A 16,560-nucleotide genomic window follows, 5' to 3' on the forward strand; every position below is an offset into this window, starting at 1 on the left:
AGAATCAGCAGGCGGAAAAGAGCAAAGAATATCACAGGACTATGAACTGATCATTACACAGCTGAAGAGACGCCACATAGCAGCAGCTGATATACTCAGAAAGAAAAGGATAACATCATCCCAAATTTCAAACGGTCTTCACATTCAGCCTATAAACCTCTCTTCTCTATCTTGCTTCTAACTTCAGCCTAGGATGCTGAGTCCTCCACAGAGGAAACAGAGCATATAGATGCTTGGTACCCAACATGCAGTGTTCTGATCACAATCACAATGTTCCTAACTCTAAATATGCAGTTGCATGCCTGCAGCTGAGACCTACCACTGGGAAGAAAATGTTCCATTGGAAAAAAGTATCATAACTATGGTGGTTTTAATAATACCATCAGTCTCAGCTTCAAAGTCTTCACTACATCTGGGATTCTGGCTGTGTTCTTTGCTTCCACTGCTTCTTCAAACAACGAAATAAGAGCAGGATAATGCCACGAAAATCTCAATAAAACCCTGTTTCTATAGCTAACATGGTATTGTCAGTACTATTCCAAACCTGTAAGACTCTGTGATATACACCTATTTTCACCACAATTTTATGTATCCTATGAAGAAAATTTGTAATCCAAGTTTGTTCACATAAAACAGCAAGGAAACTGGGCTACAGAAATAAAATTTAACCCCATAAAAACCACAGCAACCAACTAACAAAAAAAGAGGTTTATGGGAAAAAATGCAGGGGAAGTGAAAAATGAAAAGGTGAAGAGTGGCTGAAGAGCTTCTGTAATTTACCAGAAGGAAGGAAAAAAGTGATAAAATAAATTATATGGTGTTTTTTCTATAATGGTGATTTTATTTTAGTACAGAAAGTGTTCAATGGCAAATCCTCAATCTCAGATGATGAATGTATTTTCATAGTGTAGAAATAAAACTCGTTGACTCCAGGCTAGCAGCACATTTATCATGAAACAAATGGATTGACTGTATAATCTCACCAGTGCAGTCTCATGCGACTGTGGCTGTTTAAAATTAATGATCTCCAAAGCAAGTGTCTTTTTCACTTTGGCTAGGTCTGCCTCTCTGGCTGCTTGCAGTAGAGAGTGTCCTTTGAATTCATCTGTTAGAGGAAAAAGACACATTTAATATTCAGCAAGATGTCACATTTACAAATGTTATTGCAGAAAGACAGCTATACTCAGTTTAGAGGAAAGAGGAGTGCTTCTGCATGTCATTGCACGGCAGCTGACCTGGGACACAGAACACAAGATGCTTTGCTGAAACCAAAGGGACATGCTAAACAGGAGGGGAAGTGATTCCTTGAGTTAAATCCTTATAGCTTTTCCCTCTTTTATTGTCCACCCACTTGACATTAAATGCATATGTGATCTCTACATTGCCCACACCTGTGTCCAAACACCTGTGTCCAAATGAGCACAATGCTATGAGATATTCTTAAGAAAACAAAGCATTACAGTTGCTTGTCAAAGACCTTATTGTATTTGCATGACAAACAATTCACCGTAAAGCCTAAGTATATATATAATTTCTAAAAATTATAAATAATAACAATAATAACAAAAACAACAATAATACCTATATAAAATTTAAATATAAAATATTAAACTATGGGTCTTAAAGAAAGCTAACTAGCTAAGCATTTGAAGACAGTCTGCTACAAAAATGAAACAAGTTTTCACAGCAGGTGTATCTTTCCAAGTACAGATAGCTAATTTTGTTACTTCCAGATCTTGTTTAGCTCAGCAACGAGTCCATTTTAGTTTTAAGTAACTTTGAATTTGAAGAAGTGCTTCTCTTAAAATGTACAGACGAAAGGTAGGTTAGCAAAAATTACATCTGACCCTGGAAACTAGAAAAAAACACCTCAGTTTCAATAAAAACATAAATATTTTTCTTTCATAAGCAAGCTTGAAATCCTAAGATTTCTTCTCCCACCTTTGTTTTAATGTCTGGTTTAAATTTCTTTGTAAAGCAAAGCATTACTCAAAGCACAAGTGCAAATAAATCTTGACATAACAAATATAATGTAGCTTTATTCCCAAAGAATAAGACCAAACAACTCAAGAACATAAAAACCATGATATTTTGGGATGCAAATACAAGCTATCCTGTCAAGATCCTGTCAAATTTGACATAACGCTTACATTTGTTTACAAATTTCAGTGGATAGTAACGGACATGAATCTTCCCTCATTGCTGTTGAGGAACTCTAAATACAGAAATAAACCAAAGTTTAAATTGATTTTTTTTTTGCTTGTTAATTTAAATAAATGCTAAATTAACCTTCCTCAGAGCCAGAAGCTTTAGCCCAGAACTCAGAGTAGAGAAGTACCTAAAAGATACTAATGCCCTCCTCTTTTCTCCTAGACCAAAGTTTTCTGCTGCACATGATCTCACCATCTTCCCCTGCAAAGGATACTGACAGACTAAAACCTGACTAGCTGTGATTGTGAGTAGTGCACGACCACATTACTAGTGTCTGGGGGCTTCTGCTGTACTGGAAAGATGAGAGACAAAACCAAAAACTTATTTATAATTGAGAATCTAATTCTCAAGAACTTTTCTGTAACATCACAATGCTCTGTTTCCATATATGTCTCATTTAATTATCTTTTATGTTTTGTAAGAGTGAGGAAACAAATCCCTGAAAGAGGGAAAGCAAACGCATACAAACTAAAATTAGAGTTGAAATACTGGTTTGTAAACAGCATAAGGATTGCAAAGACTACAAAAGAAGGTGATGGAATTTCCATCTCCAAGGTTGCACACTGAAGCTACCTACCTTCTGTAAGTGTCTAAATGCAATACAGAGCCTCAGTATAGAGGCTCCTGTGTGACTGAACTTTAAACATAAAGGAACCCCGAAGTCGTGGATTCAGCAGTGCCTTAATAATTTTAAACTTCAGAAAACCAGGCAATATCACAAACGATGTATCAGAGGTACCTGCGCACTTCAAAGCGTGCAGCACAGCTGCAGCTACTCTGCTGCTTTGCATCCACTTCTGAAGCTCGAGGAAGGTGGCCTGGAAGGAAAGCATCCCTTCACACCCACCACCAAGTGCTTTCAGTCTGGAAACACTTACAGGTCAGTCTCTCCCGGAGCTCAGGCGTTGGAGCCATGTCAACCGCACTCTTGCCGTGGCAGTTGACCAAGGTGGGATCGGCGCCGTGGCTCAGCAGGAGGGAGCAGACCTCCACACGGTTCTTGGAAGCAGCCTCGTGCAACGGGGTGAACTGCCAGAGGTCCATAGCATTCACACAGGCACCATGCTAGCAAAGCAAAAAAAAACACTGGATTAGTAAGAAATCATCTTCAACCACTAAAAAGCTCCCAAACTTTCATTTTATTACAAAAATTGGTTCAAATCACTCATGAATACATACACAAAAAAATTTAATTAAAAATACCAGTATACACAAAAATACTGTTGAATCCTCAAAAAAAAATCTGGAATTTCTGTGCAAGCTAATTTTTGAACAGAAAGATTCAAATTAAACTCTATCAGTCCAAAGAAATTAGGTAAGGAAAAAATACATATACTGTTTCAACAAAGACCTAAAGTTGCAGGCTTCTGAAATTACAACATGATGCTTAAAACCTGTTACTAGTAGGAAAAAAAAAAAAATCTTACTTTTCAACTCTGATATAAACAGTTCATACCTCATCTAACACATGTAAATCAACAGTAATTACTTCCCATCCTTTTGCTTACCTTAAGCAGCAGCTCTGTAACCTCATAGTGTCCATAAGAACATGCATTATGAAGAGGCACAAGACCACTGCATGGAAGAAGAAGGCAAATGACAAATCTTTTTAAAGTAGCATTTTTAAAGGAGGAACGATTTTCTCCCTACTGAGATGAAAAGATCAAATTAAAGTTAAAATATTTAAATAGTTAAATAGTTAAAAATTAGGATTTACAAACTAATGGGAAAATCTCACTTCCCCAAACAACACATTACTTAAGAGTGGCATCAAAACGTGGGGTTTTGTTGCCTGGATTTTGAAGGGTTTTTTTGTTGTGGGTTTTTTTTTTGCCTTAACAGGCCACAGATATTTAATGTACCATTAGGACTACCATTAACTGGTTTTGACGTGATCTTTCTTGAAGCTATAAGGAGGGGGAGAAGTCCCATTCCACATTCAATTTCCGCAACAGTGTTCTGCTTCTGCCTAAATAGGAACGCCTGTTTAAAATCCTGTGTGAAAGGCAAAACTCCCCAGATAACACTAAAGTAACTCCTGGGTATTTTATGAAGATGTACAAATATCCATAGAAAGCAGACTCAGATTGCTGCTCTAGACTGTGAAATGACCTGATTTTCCTCCATTTTTTACAGTACAACCTATTTAACTGTTCAAGATACTTGTAAGAGAGCCCCTGTAATTTTCGTAGAGCTATATTACTGCAGGCCATACTTAAAAATGACACAAGCAAAGTAAATAGCAGGGATTTAGTCATAAGCACAAGATGTAATAAAAGTCATGCACTGGAAAGGAGATGCAAGATGGGCAATTACAGCAGAGGACAAAAGGAGTTCAATTCAAACCAAGCAAGACAGGCTAGTTATGGCTCAACAAATCAGTACACATAATACGTGAAAACCATAATTAACCCCCCAACACCTATGAAAAATATAGGGGGTAATTCCCAGGACTGCAAAATCAACTCCAGAGAATTAGGACAGCAAGTAGTAGACAGCAATTAAGTCAACTTAATTTTAAGGTGGATGCTCCCAGAAGCAGCAACACACTTGTCACAGGAAATTTGTTTGGGAGACATTTTTCAGACTGTTTTTTCCATCATTACTTTTCTTAATTACAACTTATAGGTGCATGTGTGAGACAGAGAGAGACCATCCATTCCACAGAGCACTCAAAAAGACTGCCCCCTTCCAAAATGATGGTCGTCTCAGAGGACTGAGGGCTTCAAGGCCTGTCAGCAAAGACAACTGCTGCAGCAATGCACCTGGCCATTTCTGCAGCATCCCCTCCCATTCCCTCCTGCAGCACAACAGCCGTAGGGGAAAGGAAAGACCACTGGAGAAAGAGCTGCTTCCTCAGCTGGGCTTCTCTTTGGGAGTAACTAGAAGTGGTGACCATTTTGAAAACACAACACAGTTCCTAAGCACTTTCTCTAAATTGACTCTATTGAAGAAAACATAAGAGTTCTATAAAATCAATGTAGCCTAATTTAGCTCCTTAAATGAAAAGTGACAGTTATTTATAGCCTATTTACTTATAAGTTATGTATAAATAAGAAACAGCGAGGTAAAACAAAACACCACACTGATTCTAAATGTGTGATGCCACTAAAAAAAAGTGGGAGCTTACTAGGATGTTAGATGTTTCTAAATATGTTTGAGTTGTTTTAAAGTTCAGTACAGAGTATGTATTGAAAGGTTTTCCTTTCTTTGTTTGCTTTCCTTCCCCTCCTGCTCCAGCCCCCAGTTCAAGTTCAACTGAACTACTTTTCACACACTCCTAGCAAATGGTTCAAACTTCATTACAGCATCTACATTGGAATTTTCTACCAACTGATGCTGAAATTTTGGAAAGGTGTAAAATACCTTCAACATGCTTAATAATGCTGGATCTACCTAAATAGGTATTATATGGAGCTTTATTGTAGGATTTTCATGGTTTATTTTTTATGGGTTTTTGGGTGGGGGGGAAGTATTTCGTTGTGTTTTCTGTTTAGGTGGGGGTTTTTTTGTGGTGTGTTTGGTTTTGGGGGGCTTTTGGAGGGGGGTTTTGGGTGTATTTTTCATTTTTTGACTTGCATGTCATTATGCATTTCAGAACAATACTGTTTAAAAAAGCCATTGGGGTAAATGGACAGATGAAAGAGCTACAATTAGTCAAACTTTAAGAGTTTAAGTACACTTAGGACTGTTTTGGAGAGAAAGGAAAAAAAGAAAAGATGCTAAGAAGTTAATTTAAAAATCTCTTTTAACACCAGGCTGGACTCAGCAGAAAATAAAAATACAGGAAGAGCCTCAAATTTGCTGCTGGAGACAAAACACACACATATCTTACTTCTATGGACTCTGAATACAAAACGTATGCCTTTAACTAGGGGCCCAATTTCTACAATGTTAGGACTAAGCCTTCCTATCCAGCCAGCATGAAAATCATCATCTTAGAGATCAGAAATGTATGGCTGAGAACAACGCACAGCATGTATCATTTCAGACTTGTGACTGCTGTGCACTTTTCTGATATCTTACATAATTACCATCTTTAATGCAAAAATAGAGTAGTTTAGCCTCTACTGTATCTTGATTTTTGCTGTCAGCTTCAATGGAAATAGATGTACAAGGACCACTAGCTGTGAGCACATGAGCATTACTGATGGTACGTGGAATTGCATTCATATATGTGAAATAGGATAATGAGACCACAGATAGGTTTTTCAATGCACATCTTTCACTAAGCCCTTGTATCTTCTCCCCATCCCCTTTCCAAAAGTAATGCTGTTAGTCCATAATTTCAAAGGGTAGTCGGTGAACGGAAGTAAAGAACAGAGTTTGGAAAAAAATTTAAAGGTGTAAAAGAAGATTTGAAACAAGTACAATCACAACTAATCTGAAGCACACTCAGATTTTGGAAGCAAGTATCGCGTTCTTAGACAACTGTTTGAGATTATGCTGCAACATGAACCAAAGAAATAATTCGTTATCTTGACTAATACAAAACCACTGCTGCAAACAGGTACTAAATCAATTAATTTTACATACCCTTTGTCCTTTGCATGTACATCTGCACCATGCTGAAGCAGAAGCTGGACTATCCGAACTCTGTTGTAGCCAGCTGCTAGGTGTAAAGGAGTGGACTGCAAAACAAAAGAAGATAAAGAATGGGAGCCACATCAATTTTAAGTCCTGCACTTCCTGCCATTGAAACACTTTAGTTTCTCTTACACATTGCATCAAGATAAGTTACAGTACCCTTCTGTGATTAGCCAAATTAACAAATACACAGCACATGCAGGCCCCTCCTGTTGTCAAACCTTAACGTGGGCAAGAATACAGACACCCCTAAGGCAATAACAGCCTCTTAATTTAAAGCTCATTTTAAAAATCATCATCGCTGTTGTCATCATCACCGTCTCTGCACCAAGAAAGTATCCATATGTGTTCTGTACTGTGCTGTGGTAAAACAAAGAGCAAATTGTATGCAGATTGCAGTTTCCTGAAAAATACAGGTCTTCAGCAGTAATGCACCTTACTGCATAATAACAGAATAATAACACCTTTCTCCATGGCTAACTCATATGAATTTTAACTGAAAGCTTTTGAGTTGACAACAGTAATTCCCCTTTTAGTTTATTTTTAAAAGCTTTTTATTACGAAACAAATTTTGTGCGCTGTCTCAGCCTGAAGGAACTGCTTTCTTACACAAATGGATGATGCTGTTTCCTCCTTCCCAAAGCTGAGAAGCAAAGGACTTTAAAGCAATCTTTGTTGCAATTTATTTTGCGGCATGCAACCAAATGATACAATTTTCTTACAGTAAAACCCCACACATAAAGCAGCTTCAAACATGGGAAAACTTACATATCTCACAATATTATGCCACGTACAGATTTACTGTCTTGAAACATCATTATACAGTATTACACGGGGAGATGTCACATTTCACTATTATCAAGAAGTTAAAAACCAAAAAAATAACAACAAATGGTCTCATCCATGATAAACAGCAGCAAGCACTATATATCCATATACAGTATGTATTTCCAGGAACACATATTTAATACGTCCATAACTTGGGAGTAGTCTGCATTGTATTTCACTGAAATCTCAACACTTTGCAACTTTATTTCAGAAAGAGTAATCACTTTGGCAACTACCAAGTGTCCTGTGTATCATACTGAGGACACAGCTTTTACTATCAGAAATGACAGCACAGGACGTCGCTCAGAAATACACCTGGGTAACTCATTAAATTTAGGGAAGCAGTTATGCAAGTTTCCATAAGGCTTGTCTTTAGAATTATCTATACTCAAAATAAGGACCTGTAACATTCCTAACATGGAGATCCCCAGAGTGTTTCCAAGGTACAAAATACAGTAACAACAAACATGTCCAACCTTTTAAGTGTTTGACCACGCAAATTATTAGGAACTATTACTTTGTTTAAGGTTTCTATTACTGAATTAACAATTTAGACTGATCCAGAAGGCATTATATTCTTTTTATATCTGCCCCTATTATAAAATAACTGTCTTCTGCATATCATAAACACTAATGAAAGTGTGGGTAAGGATGATGCTGCTACTGACATTAGCAGAATACTTCAGTACCATTTATTCTGACAGATGCCTTGGTTTGGTTACCAAATCCAGTTTTATCAATTGAATTAGTAACTCAGAAAACCTGAAATTAATTTGAAATGGACCACAGAAAAGTCAGTCTATTCAAAGGTCTAGACTCCAGAGAAATTGGAGCCAAGCACTAAATATTCGGAACACAGCAGGATCCTTTAACTTCACTAAAATTAAACTACTTCCATTCTTGTCTGCACACCACTTCTAAAACAATGATGGCAGACTTCCAAAATTATGCTTTACTCATATGAAACATTATTAACAGAGATGTTCTCAATAAAGACACATAACCACAGAGTCTTGCTCACTCCTTAAAATTAAAAAACTATTATGACTCAGGCTGGGACTGTGCCCTTTGTATTTCTAGGGTTAATAGACCTGCATTTGCCAAATAATCTCATTAGAGAAAAACCCCAAAACTTTTCAAGTTTATAGTTGCACAACAAATGGCTTAAATGAAGCAAATCAGTGTCAACCCAAATCTTTAGACAGCTTATATCCCTGTCTTTTAGAAAGGTGAGCTACTTCCTTCTCCTCTTAAGCAAGGGCACACAGACACTCCAGTCCCATGACTGAAATACAGAGTATCTTGTCTTGCCCACCACACCAGGAATTATTTATCTGCAGCCAGGCACCTGACATTTGGTGCGCTGGCCTTCTAGCCCACAGCAGCTTCAGGGAAAGCTGTGTGCCATGCTGTGGCCGCTTCTCCAAGGAAGATCAACTGCTGCTCCCATCCCTGGAGATGGGGCTGAGATCTCCACTGGACAGCATGCTTCAACTCTGCAACTACAAACACTCAGTGCTGGAGAGGCAGGGAGTTAGAGGGCCAGACACCACCTGACTGATGGGCAAGGGCAAGTGAACACACACACACGCATGAGCAGCCAACCTGGAGTGGCTCTCCCCCTGTATCCACAAGCCAGCATTCCCAGTTGCTCATCAGTTCGGCCAAATGGCTCTCATAAATGCTATGCTTACATATGCTTCAGGAAGGAGAAAGCAGGAAGATCCTGTCTCCATGGTTTTTAAGAACTTTCCTTTCTCATGAGAAAGAGCACTCATTAATAGTATAGATTTAATAGGCAAAAATACTAATCTGGAGTTACAAGCTTATATGCTAATTACAGAATCTAGGTACCTAAAAGATAATATTGTGCCACATGAACTACTCATTATATGACATTATGAGCCCTCAAAAAAACATGGCAGTAGAGAGCGATTCTTAAAATTAACATGCTATTTATATAGCATCAGGGAAGTAAAAACTAAATATCATTAACAGCAGTGCCTACTGCACCTGAAAGGTATATCAAACAAATTACTTAATATTAAGAAAACAGATTTAATAAAGCTATCAGTTATCCCCTCCTCCCATATCTTGCAAAACTTGGCAAGACTTACTAACAAAAATCCTTAAGAGGAACTTGCCTTCCAAAACTCACATTCACAGTTACCAAGCCAAACACTCTCTTACTTGCTAGTGTAATTAAAGAGAGTATAACTCCATTTTTATTAAGTATAGTAGACTATCATACAAGATGCTCATATTATTTGAAAGTTTTATGGCAGCTGTAACTGAGCCAAAGCAGGTACTGTGCATTTCAAGGAACATCACTGTACACAAGACGGCAATCGCTGTCAACCTATATACCTACTATTTATAGTAAGGTAGGTATTTTTGCCTGCAGTCTTTTTGATAATGTGTTGCCTGGGAATACAAGAAATACATATCTTAGATTTGATACTGTTCTCAGTGAGCCTTAGGTATTTTTGCGCTGCTTCATTACCAACACCTGATTTGATGACCCCTGTTCAAGGTCAGCCGCCTTGAACATCCCCTGGTCACCTGCATCAAACAAAAGGGGCCCTGAGGGATCTCCAGCGCTGCAGGCTCTGAGCAGCTTCTGCTAAAATCTGGAATTTCTTTTCAACAAACTGTCCACAGGCTACGTGGGAGTCCTAGCTCCAAGCACCATCTGTTTCCCTTCCTATCTTGTGCTAAAGAGTCTTCAGCAGCTCTCAAGATGGTAATGCTGCCACTGCTTTAGAAGAAAGGTTCATTTTCAGATTCAAATGACACATTTTAAGGGCAACTTTAAACCAAGGATGTTATGTAACCATCTTATATTATGCATTATCTGCATGATTAATAACAGCTGCAGGAACTGTTCTAAGAACAAATATTTCCTGTTCTTGTTTTTTACTGCTAAAATCTTTACATAATGCTATCTGATAAAAATCTTAATCTGTTTCTCTCATTCTCAGCTTGCCATCCTGAAGGCTATTAAAATCAACAAATAATCTTATTACATTAATGACATCTCATCATACATCTTATGTACATCACTATACAGTGATTTAGAATTATCATAAATTAATTTGTCTGCAGGAAGGGCATTCTCACAATAAAGAGGCAACACTGATTTTGAGGGTCAGCTCTGGCCTTGACATATGGCTGTTCTCATGCTCAGAAGGTCCCCACAGGGATACGCACCAGTAAGGGTGGCTCTTATACAGATGGGGAAACAAGTGAAACTTGGCAAAAAAATACCTAAGGACACACATATGCTTGCTGTTAACTCTCTACAGCATCCTGCTGACAAAGGACACAAAAAAAAAAAAAAAAAAAAGGGGGGGGGGGGGGAGGAGGGATTTAAAAATGTTTCATGCAGACTTTAATACTTGTGACTTTTTTATACCATGTCTGTAATTATCTTCAGGTTTAGTAGATTTGGAAATTGCAGGTATGCAACAAGCTCCCATTTAACACAGATGAAACAAAACCTTTATTCTAATCAGGTCATACTGCCCTTAGAAAACAGCAATAAAAATATCTTAAAACTTCTGTAGTTTGTCATACAAACTCCCTTCAGAAAAGTGTTTTACCTCTTTTGAATTAAGGGAAGAGCAGAGGGGCTTCTAATCGCAGAAGAGACCTTTGTTTCATAGTTTTGCATAAAACTGTTTTGAAAGATGTCCTGACTCTTGGCAAAGCAAACAACTTTCTCTTTACTGTGTTAGAATTTATAACAGAATCTTTCCTTCCAATCACAATAGTCTGTGCTTGATGCTGCTCTCTTGCAGACATCTCTAAAATGAATCACATTAATCATGAGGGTACATCAGGAAGACATTCGGATGCAAGTGGCATACCTCCTGTCACCACTTTATCATTCTGATTAATGGAGTAAGAAAACAAGTTGCAACAACACCACAATCTTGCAAACACAGTCCTAAACTTCTCCGCTATGGAAATGATCAGGCTTTTCCTTTGCTGCTCAGATACCAGCTTGCATTCCAGTTTTAAACACTGCACCCATCGTACACCTTCATTTTAAATGAAGTTGGAAGCTTTCTTGGGAAATAGCTCATTGTCATTTGTTTGTATGGTGACAAGACTGGACTTATATACAAAAATATTTCCTTCTATAAACATGTATTTCAAATAACTCAAAATAATTATTTTAAATTCATGCTATAATGCTCTTACACATTTGCTACTACAGAAATAAAGCTCCCTAACCCTGACTGAAGAATTATGCTCTTCATGAGCAGGAAAGGGGCTGTGTGTCTGTTCACCAGCCACATGACTTGTCACCCTAATCATGCAGCTTCCTTGGTCACTTTATAGCAGTACTGAGTTATTTAAATTCATGGTTGACAATTATGCTTTAGGGACAAACTTACAGATGTTGCTTCAGGAAAACAAGTAATGTCAGACTGCTGACTGTAGATGAGCTAGCTGCAACTCCAGAGATAAATAAGCACAGGGATGAAGAGCTTAAACTACTTTTCTTATGTAAAAAAACATAATAAATAAGCAAACAACGAACACCCCTACAAAGAAACAAAATTCTTAAAGACAAGAATTACAAAATGCTTAAGTAAGACATTTCTCACTCTACTGTTTCCAGCTGCAATTTAACTGCTTCCTCTTCAGAACACAGCCAGTAGTAATTAATTAAGATGGTTGAACTGGACAGGCTTAGTATAGTAAAATTTCAAAAAACATCATGTCACAGATTTCACATATTGCTTTCTAACAGCTAATGACAGGGAAAATGAACTGAACAGCCCACCAATTCAGAATTTGCAAGTCACACACTATCTTAATTTAGAGGTCTGGTATATCAGATGATCTCTTGGCAGCTGTGGGGGTGGTGGTGGTGGGGAACCAACTGTTTTGAGTCGTAAACCACCAAAGACAAAAAAGCAGCTTGATTTCACAGGCACAGCAGTGCTAGGGCAGAGCATTAATGGGCAAGAATGTTCATAAACTCAAGGAAAAGAGAAGAGTTAAAAACACAGAAAGAGAAGACCAAAAATACACTGCAAATACACTGACAGAGTAAGGCCTCATTTGGAAGAGGCTTACTTGGGTGACAGACCAGCTCCTCATATCCAGTGAGTATTCAAATCTGTTCCTTCTCAGGGGGCTGTACTGTCCAAACTACTCATTACTGAATGCTTCTCTAGTAGATCTGACCTTTGAGAGACAACACAATTTTCTGACTGTATGTCTGAACCTCTAAGACTGCCATGACAAGGGTTGGCATCAGTTCCACACATTAACATAGTGACCCTGCTGTACTGCAACCTGGGCTAAGTGTTGACAGATAAGGGGGCAGGAGATTTATTAGAGAAGAGCTTTTTCAATCACCTACATGCCTAGGGTAGGGAAGGACCGATAGGAAGACAAGCATGATCCTGTATAGGGGTAGACAAAGAAACAACTGGAGTGCCTCCATCTCAAGGTTAAAAGAAGGTAGAACAGGAAATCACAGAATCAACTAGATTGGACCTTTGAGATCAAGTCCAGTCTATGACCAAACACCACCTTGTCAACTAGACCATAGCACTGATCCAGTTTCTTCTTAAACACCTCCAGGGATGGTGACTCCACCAGCTCCCTGGGCAGCCCACTCCAATGACCAATCACTCTTTCTGTGGAGAAATTCTTCCTCATGTCCAATCTAAACCTCCCCTGGTGCAGCTTAAGGCTTTGTCCTCTTGTTCTGTCACTGGTTGCCTGGGAGAAGAGACCAACCCTCACCTGGCTACACCCTCCTTTCAGGCAGTTGTAGAGTGCTAAGGTCTCTCCTGAGCCTCCTTTTCTCCAAGCTGAACAACTCCAGCCCCCTCAGCTGCTCCTCACAGGACTTGTGCTCCAGACCCTTCACCAGCCCTGTTGCCTTTCTCTGGACATACTCCAGTACCTCAACATTCTTCCTAAATTGAGGAGCCCAGAACTGGACACAGTACTCAAGGTGCGGCCTCACCAGTGCTGAGTACAGGGGAAGAATCACTTCCCCTGGTCCTGCTGGCCACACTATTGCTGATACAGGCCAGAACGCCACTGGCCTTCTCAGCCACCTGGGCACACACTGGCTCATGTTCAGCTGCTGTCAACCAGCACCCTCAGGTCCCTTTCTGCCTGGCCACTGTCCACTCAGTCCCCAGCCTGTGGTGCTGCAGGGGGTTGTGGCCAAAGTGCAGGACCCGACACTTTGCCTTGTTAAACCTCATGTGGTCAGATTCAGCCCATCTATCCAGCCTGTCCAGGTCCCTCTGCAAAGCCCTCCTATCCTCCAGCAGATCGACACTTGCACCCAGCTTGGTATCATCTGCAAATTTGCTTGTGATAGACTTGATCCCCTCATCCAGATCATCAAGAAAGATACTAAACTGGACTGGGCCTAGCACTGATACTTGGGGGACCCCACTAGTGACTGGTTGCCAACTGGATGCAGCATCACTCTCTGGGCCTGGCCATCCAGCCAGTTTTTTACCCAGTGAACAGCACAACTGTCCAAGCCGAGGGCTGACAGCTTTTCCAGGAGTATGCTGTGGAAGACAGTGTCAAAGGCTTTGCTGAAGTCCAGGTAGACACATCCACAGCCTTCTCCTCAGCCACCAGGTGGGTCTCCTGCTCATAAAAGATCAGTTTGGTCAGGCAGGACATGCCCCTCCTAAATGCATGCTAGCTGGGTCTGATCCCTCGGCCATCCCGTAGGTACTGTACAATCGCACTCAAGATGATCTGTTCCATAACCTTGCTGGGCACTGAAGTCAGGCTGACAGGCCTGTATTTTCCTGGATCCTCCTTCTGGCCCTTCTAATGGATGGGTATCACGTTGGCCAGCTTCCAGTCATCTGGGACCTCCCCAGTGAGCCAGGACTGATGAAAAACGATGGAGAGCAGCTTGGGGAGCTCTTCCGCCAGCTCCCTCATCACCCTACAATGGATTGCATCAGGTCCCGTGAGCATCTAAGTGGCTCAACAGGTCATCAATGGCTTCCCCCTGGATCACAGTGGGGCTATTCTGCTCCCTGTCCCTGTCTACCACCTCAGGAGGACAGCTGTCCTCAGGACCACCTGTCTTACTGTTGAAAACTGAGGCAAAGAAGGTGCTAAGTACCTCAGCCTTCTCCTTGTCTTTGGTAACTATATTCCCACCCACATCCAAGAAAGAATGGAGGTTTTTCTTGCCCCTCCTTTTGCTATGAATGTATTCATAAAAACATCTTTTATTATCCTTTACAGAAGTGGCCAGATTAAGTTCTAACTTAACTTTTACCTCTTTAATTTTTTTTCTGCATGACTTAACAACATTCTTAAGCCCTTCCTGAGTTACCTGCCCCCTTTTCCAAAGGTGACATACCCTCTTTTTTATCCCCGAGTTCCTGCAAAAGCTCCCTGCCCATGCAGGCTGGTCCTTTTCCCTGTCGGCTCATCTTTCAGCACACAGGGACAGTCTGCTCCTACGCCTTCAAGATTTGTTTCCTGAACTATGTCCATCCTTCCTGGACCCCTTTAAGTGCTCTTTACTAAGGTACTCTCCAAATCAGCATCCTGGATAGGCTGAAGTCTGCCCTCTGGAAGTCCAGCATAGACATTTTGTTGATGCCCCTCCTTCTTCCATCAAATACTGAAAACTCTATTATTTCACAGTCACTGTACCCCAGACAGCTTGCAATAACCACAACTCCCACCATCCCTTCTCATCACTATGTGGCACAAAAACGGCTAAAGGGCTAGAAGAGAGATGCTGTAACACGGAAGGCAACAACTGTTTTTGGAAATAACCAAAAGCAAAGATCAATCTGTTTGACAAGAAAAAGCAGGTATGGCAAAGGAATAAAAGGAATCTTCGCTCCCTGGATATTAATTAGGAAGCTTAGTTCCCTAACTGCTTCATAGCAAGGTGCTGCCATTACTTTCGGAGACAAATCTAGAAGCATAGACTAAGGGGGAAAAGGTAATGGGCTGGAAGAGACACTTAAATCTTTAAATAGGAACAGCATTGATCTCTGAAGGATTTCACAAACAGCAGATCCCAAAAATGGGGCACTAGTAATCTTTGACCTCTTCCTAAACAAGAATTAAAATGCAACACCTCCTCCCTTCCCTGAAACTCTTCTGTATATGCATGTATCTCATTGCCATTTGGCAAAACAGTTTCACAGAGGATGTGTTAGAAAAGCTGAGTAACACCCCTCACAAAACTATAGTATTTCAGAAAACTGGTCTTTACAAGAATCTCTTCCATTTCTACATGCATATGATGAAGGTGTAGCTGGGGATGGAACTGCAATATGAAAAAGAAATTCTGGGGCTTCCACCCTGAAGTAGCACTTGTAGTTTTCCCAGATTCAGAAGCACAGAATACATCTCTGGCAGCACTCAATGACACAGGGGGATGAACTTTGAGATGGATTATCAGAGAAGCAGAGGAGTATACGCTGTTTCTTTGGTGATAGATGCTGACAGCTGAGGGAATAGTGGCTTGCTGAGCTACATAAAGAAAAAATTACAGTAAAGATCCACTCTCTTCTCCTAAGGGAATGCAGCTGATGTTATTTAACACTGAAAGGAAATCTATGCTGGCTTGAAAGATACGGCAGAACACTACACAGAAACTACTTACATTATCTTTGTGTCCAGCTTAGCCATTTTTGGCAAATCTGAAGAAGATGCACACTGAATCACCAGAGAACCAAAACTGCTGGGGTTTTTTGCTGTTGCATTCTCTTCTTTTACCACTTGCTGTCAAAATCTTCCTAGAGTCATAGAATATTCTGAGTTGGAAGGGACCCATCAGGATCATTGAGTCCAGCTCCTGGCCCTGCACAGGACACCCCAAGAGTCACATCATGTGCCTCAGAGTGTTGACTGAACACTTGAACTCTGTCAGCCTTGGTGCTGTGACCACTTCCC

The 16,560-nt window shown here is 40.0% G+C and overlaps 1 protein-coding gene across 1 annotated transcript in view; it reads right to left on the reverse strand.

The window, feature by feature from the left end:
• Positions 1-16,560, reverse strand: part of TNKS (tankyrase) — a 135,418-nt gene that overhangs the window by 36,105 nt on the left and 82,753 nt on the right. Inside the window, 4 exon segments of the mRNA XM_032107995.1 lie at positions 984-1,105; positions 3,090-3,276; positions 3,720-3,786; positions 6,748-6,842. Coding sequence (XP_031963886.1) covers positions 984-1,105; positions 3,090-3,276; positions 3,720-3,786; positions 6,748-6,842 — 471 coding nt within the window.

Source organism: Corvus moneduloides, chromosome 5, assembly GCF_009650955.1.
Source record: "Corvus moneduloides isolate bCorMon1 chromosome 5, bCorMon1.pri, whole genome shotgun sequence".
NCBI lineage: Eukaryota > Metazoa > Chordata > Aves > Passeriformes > Corvidae > Corvus > Corvus moneduloides.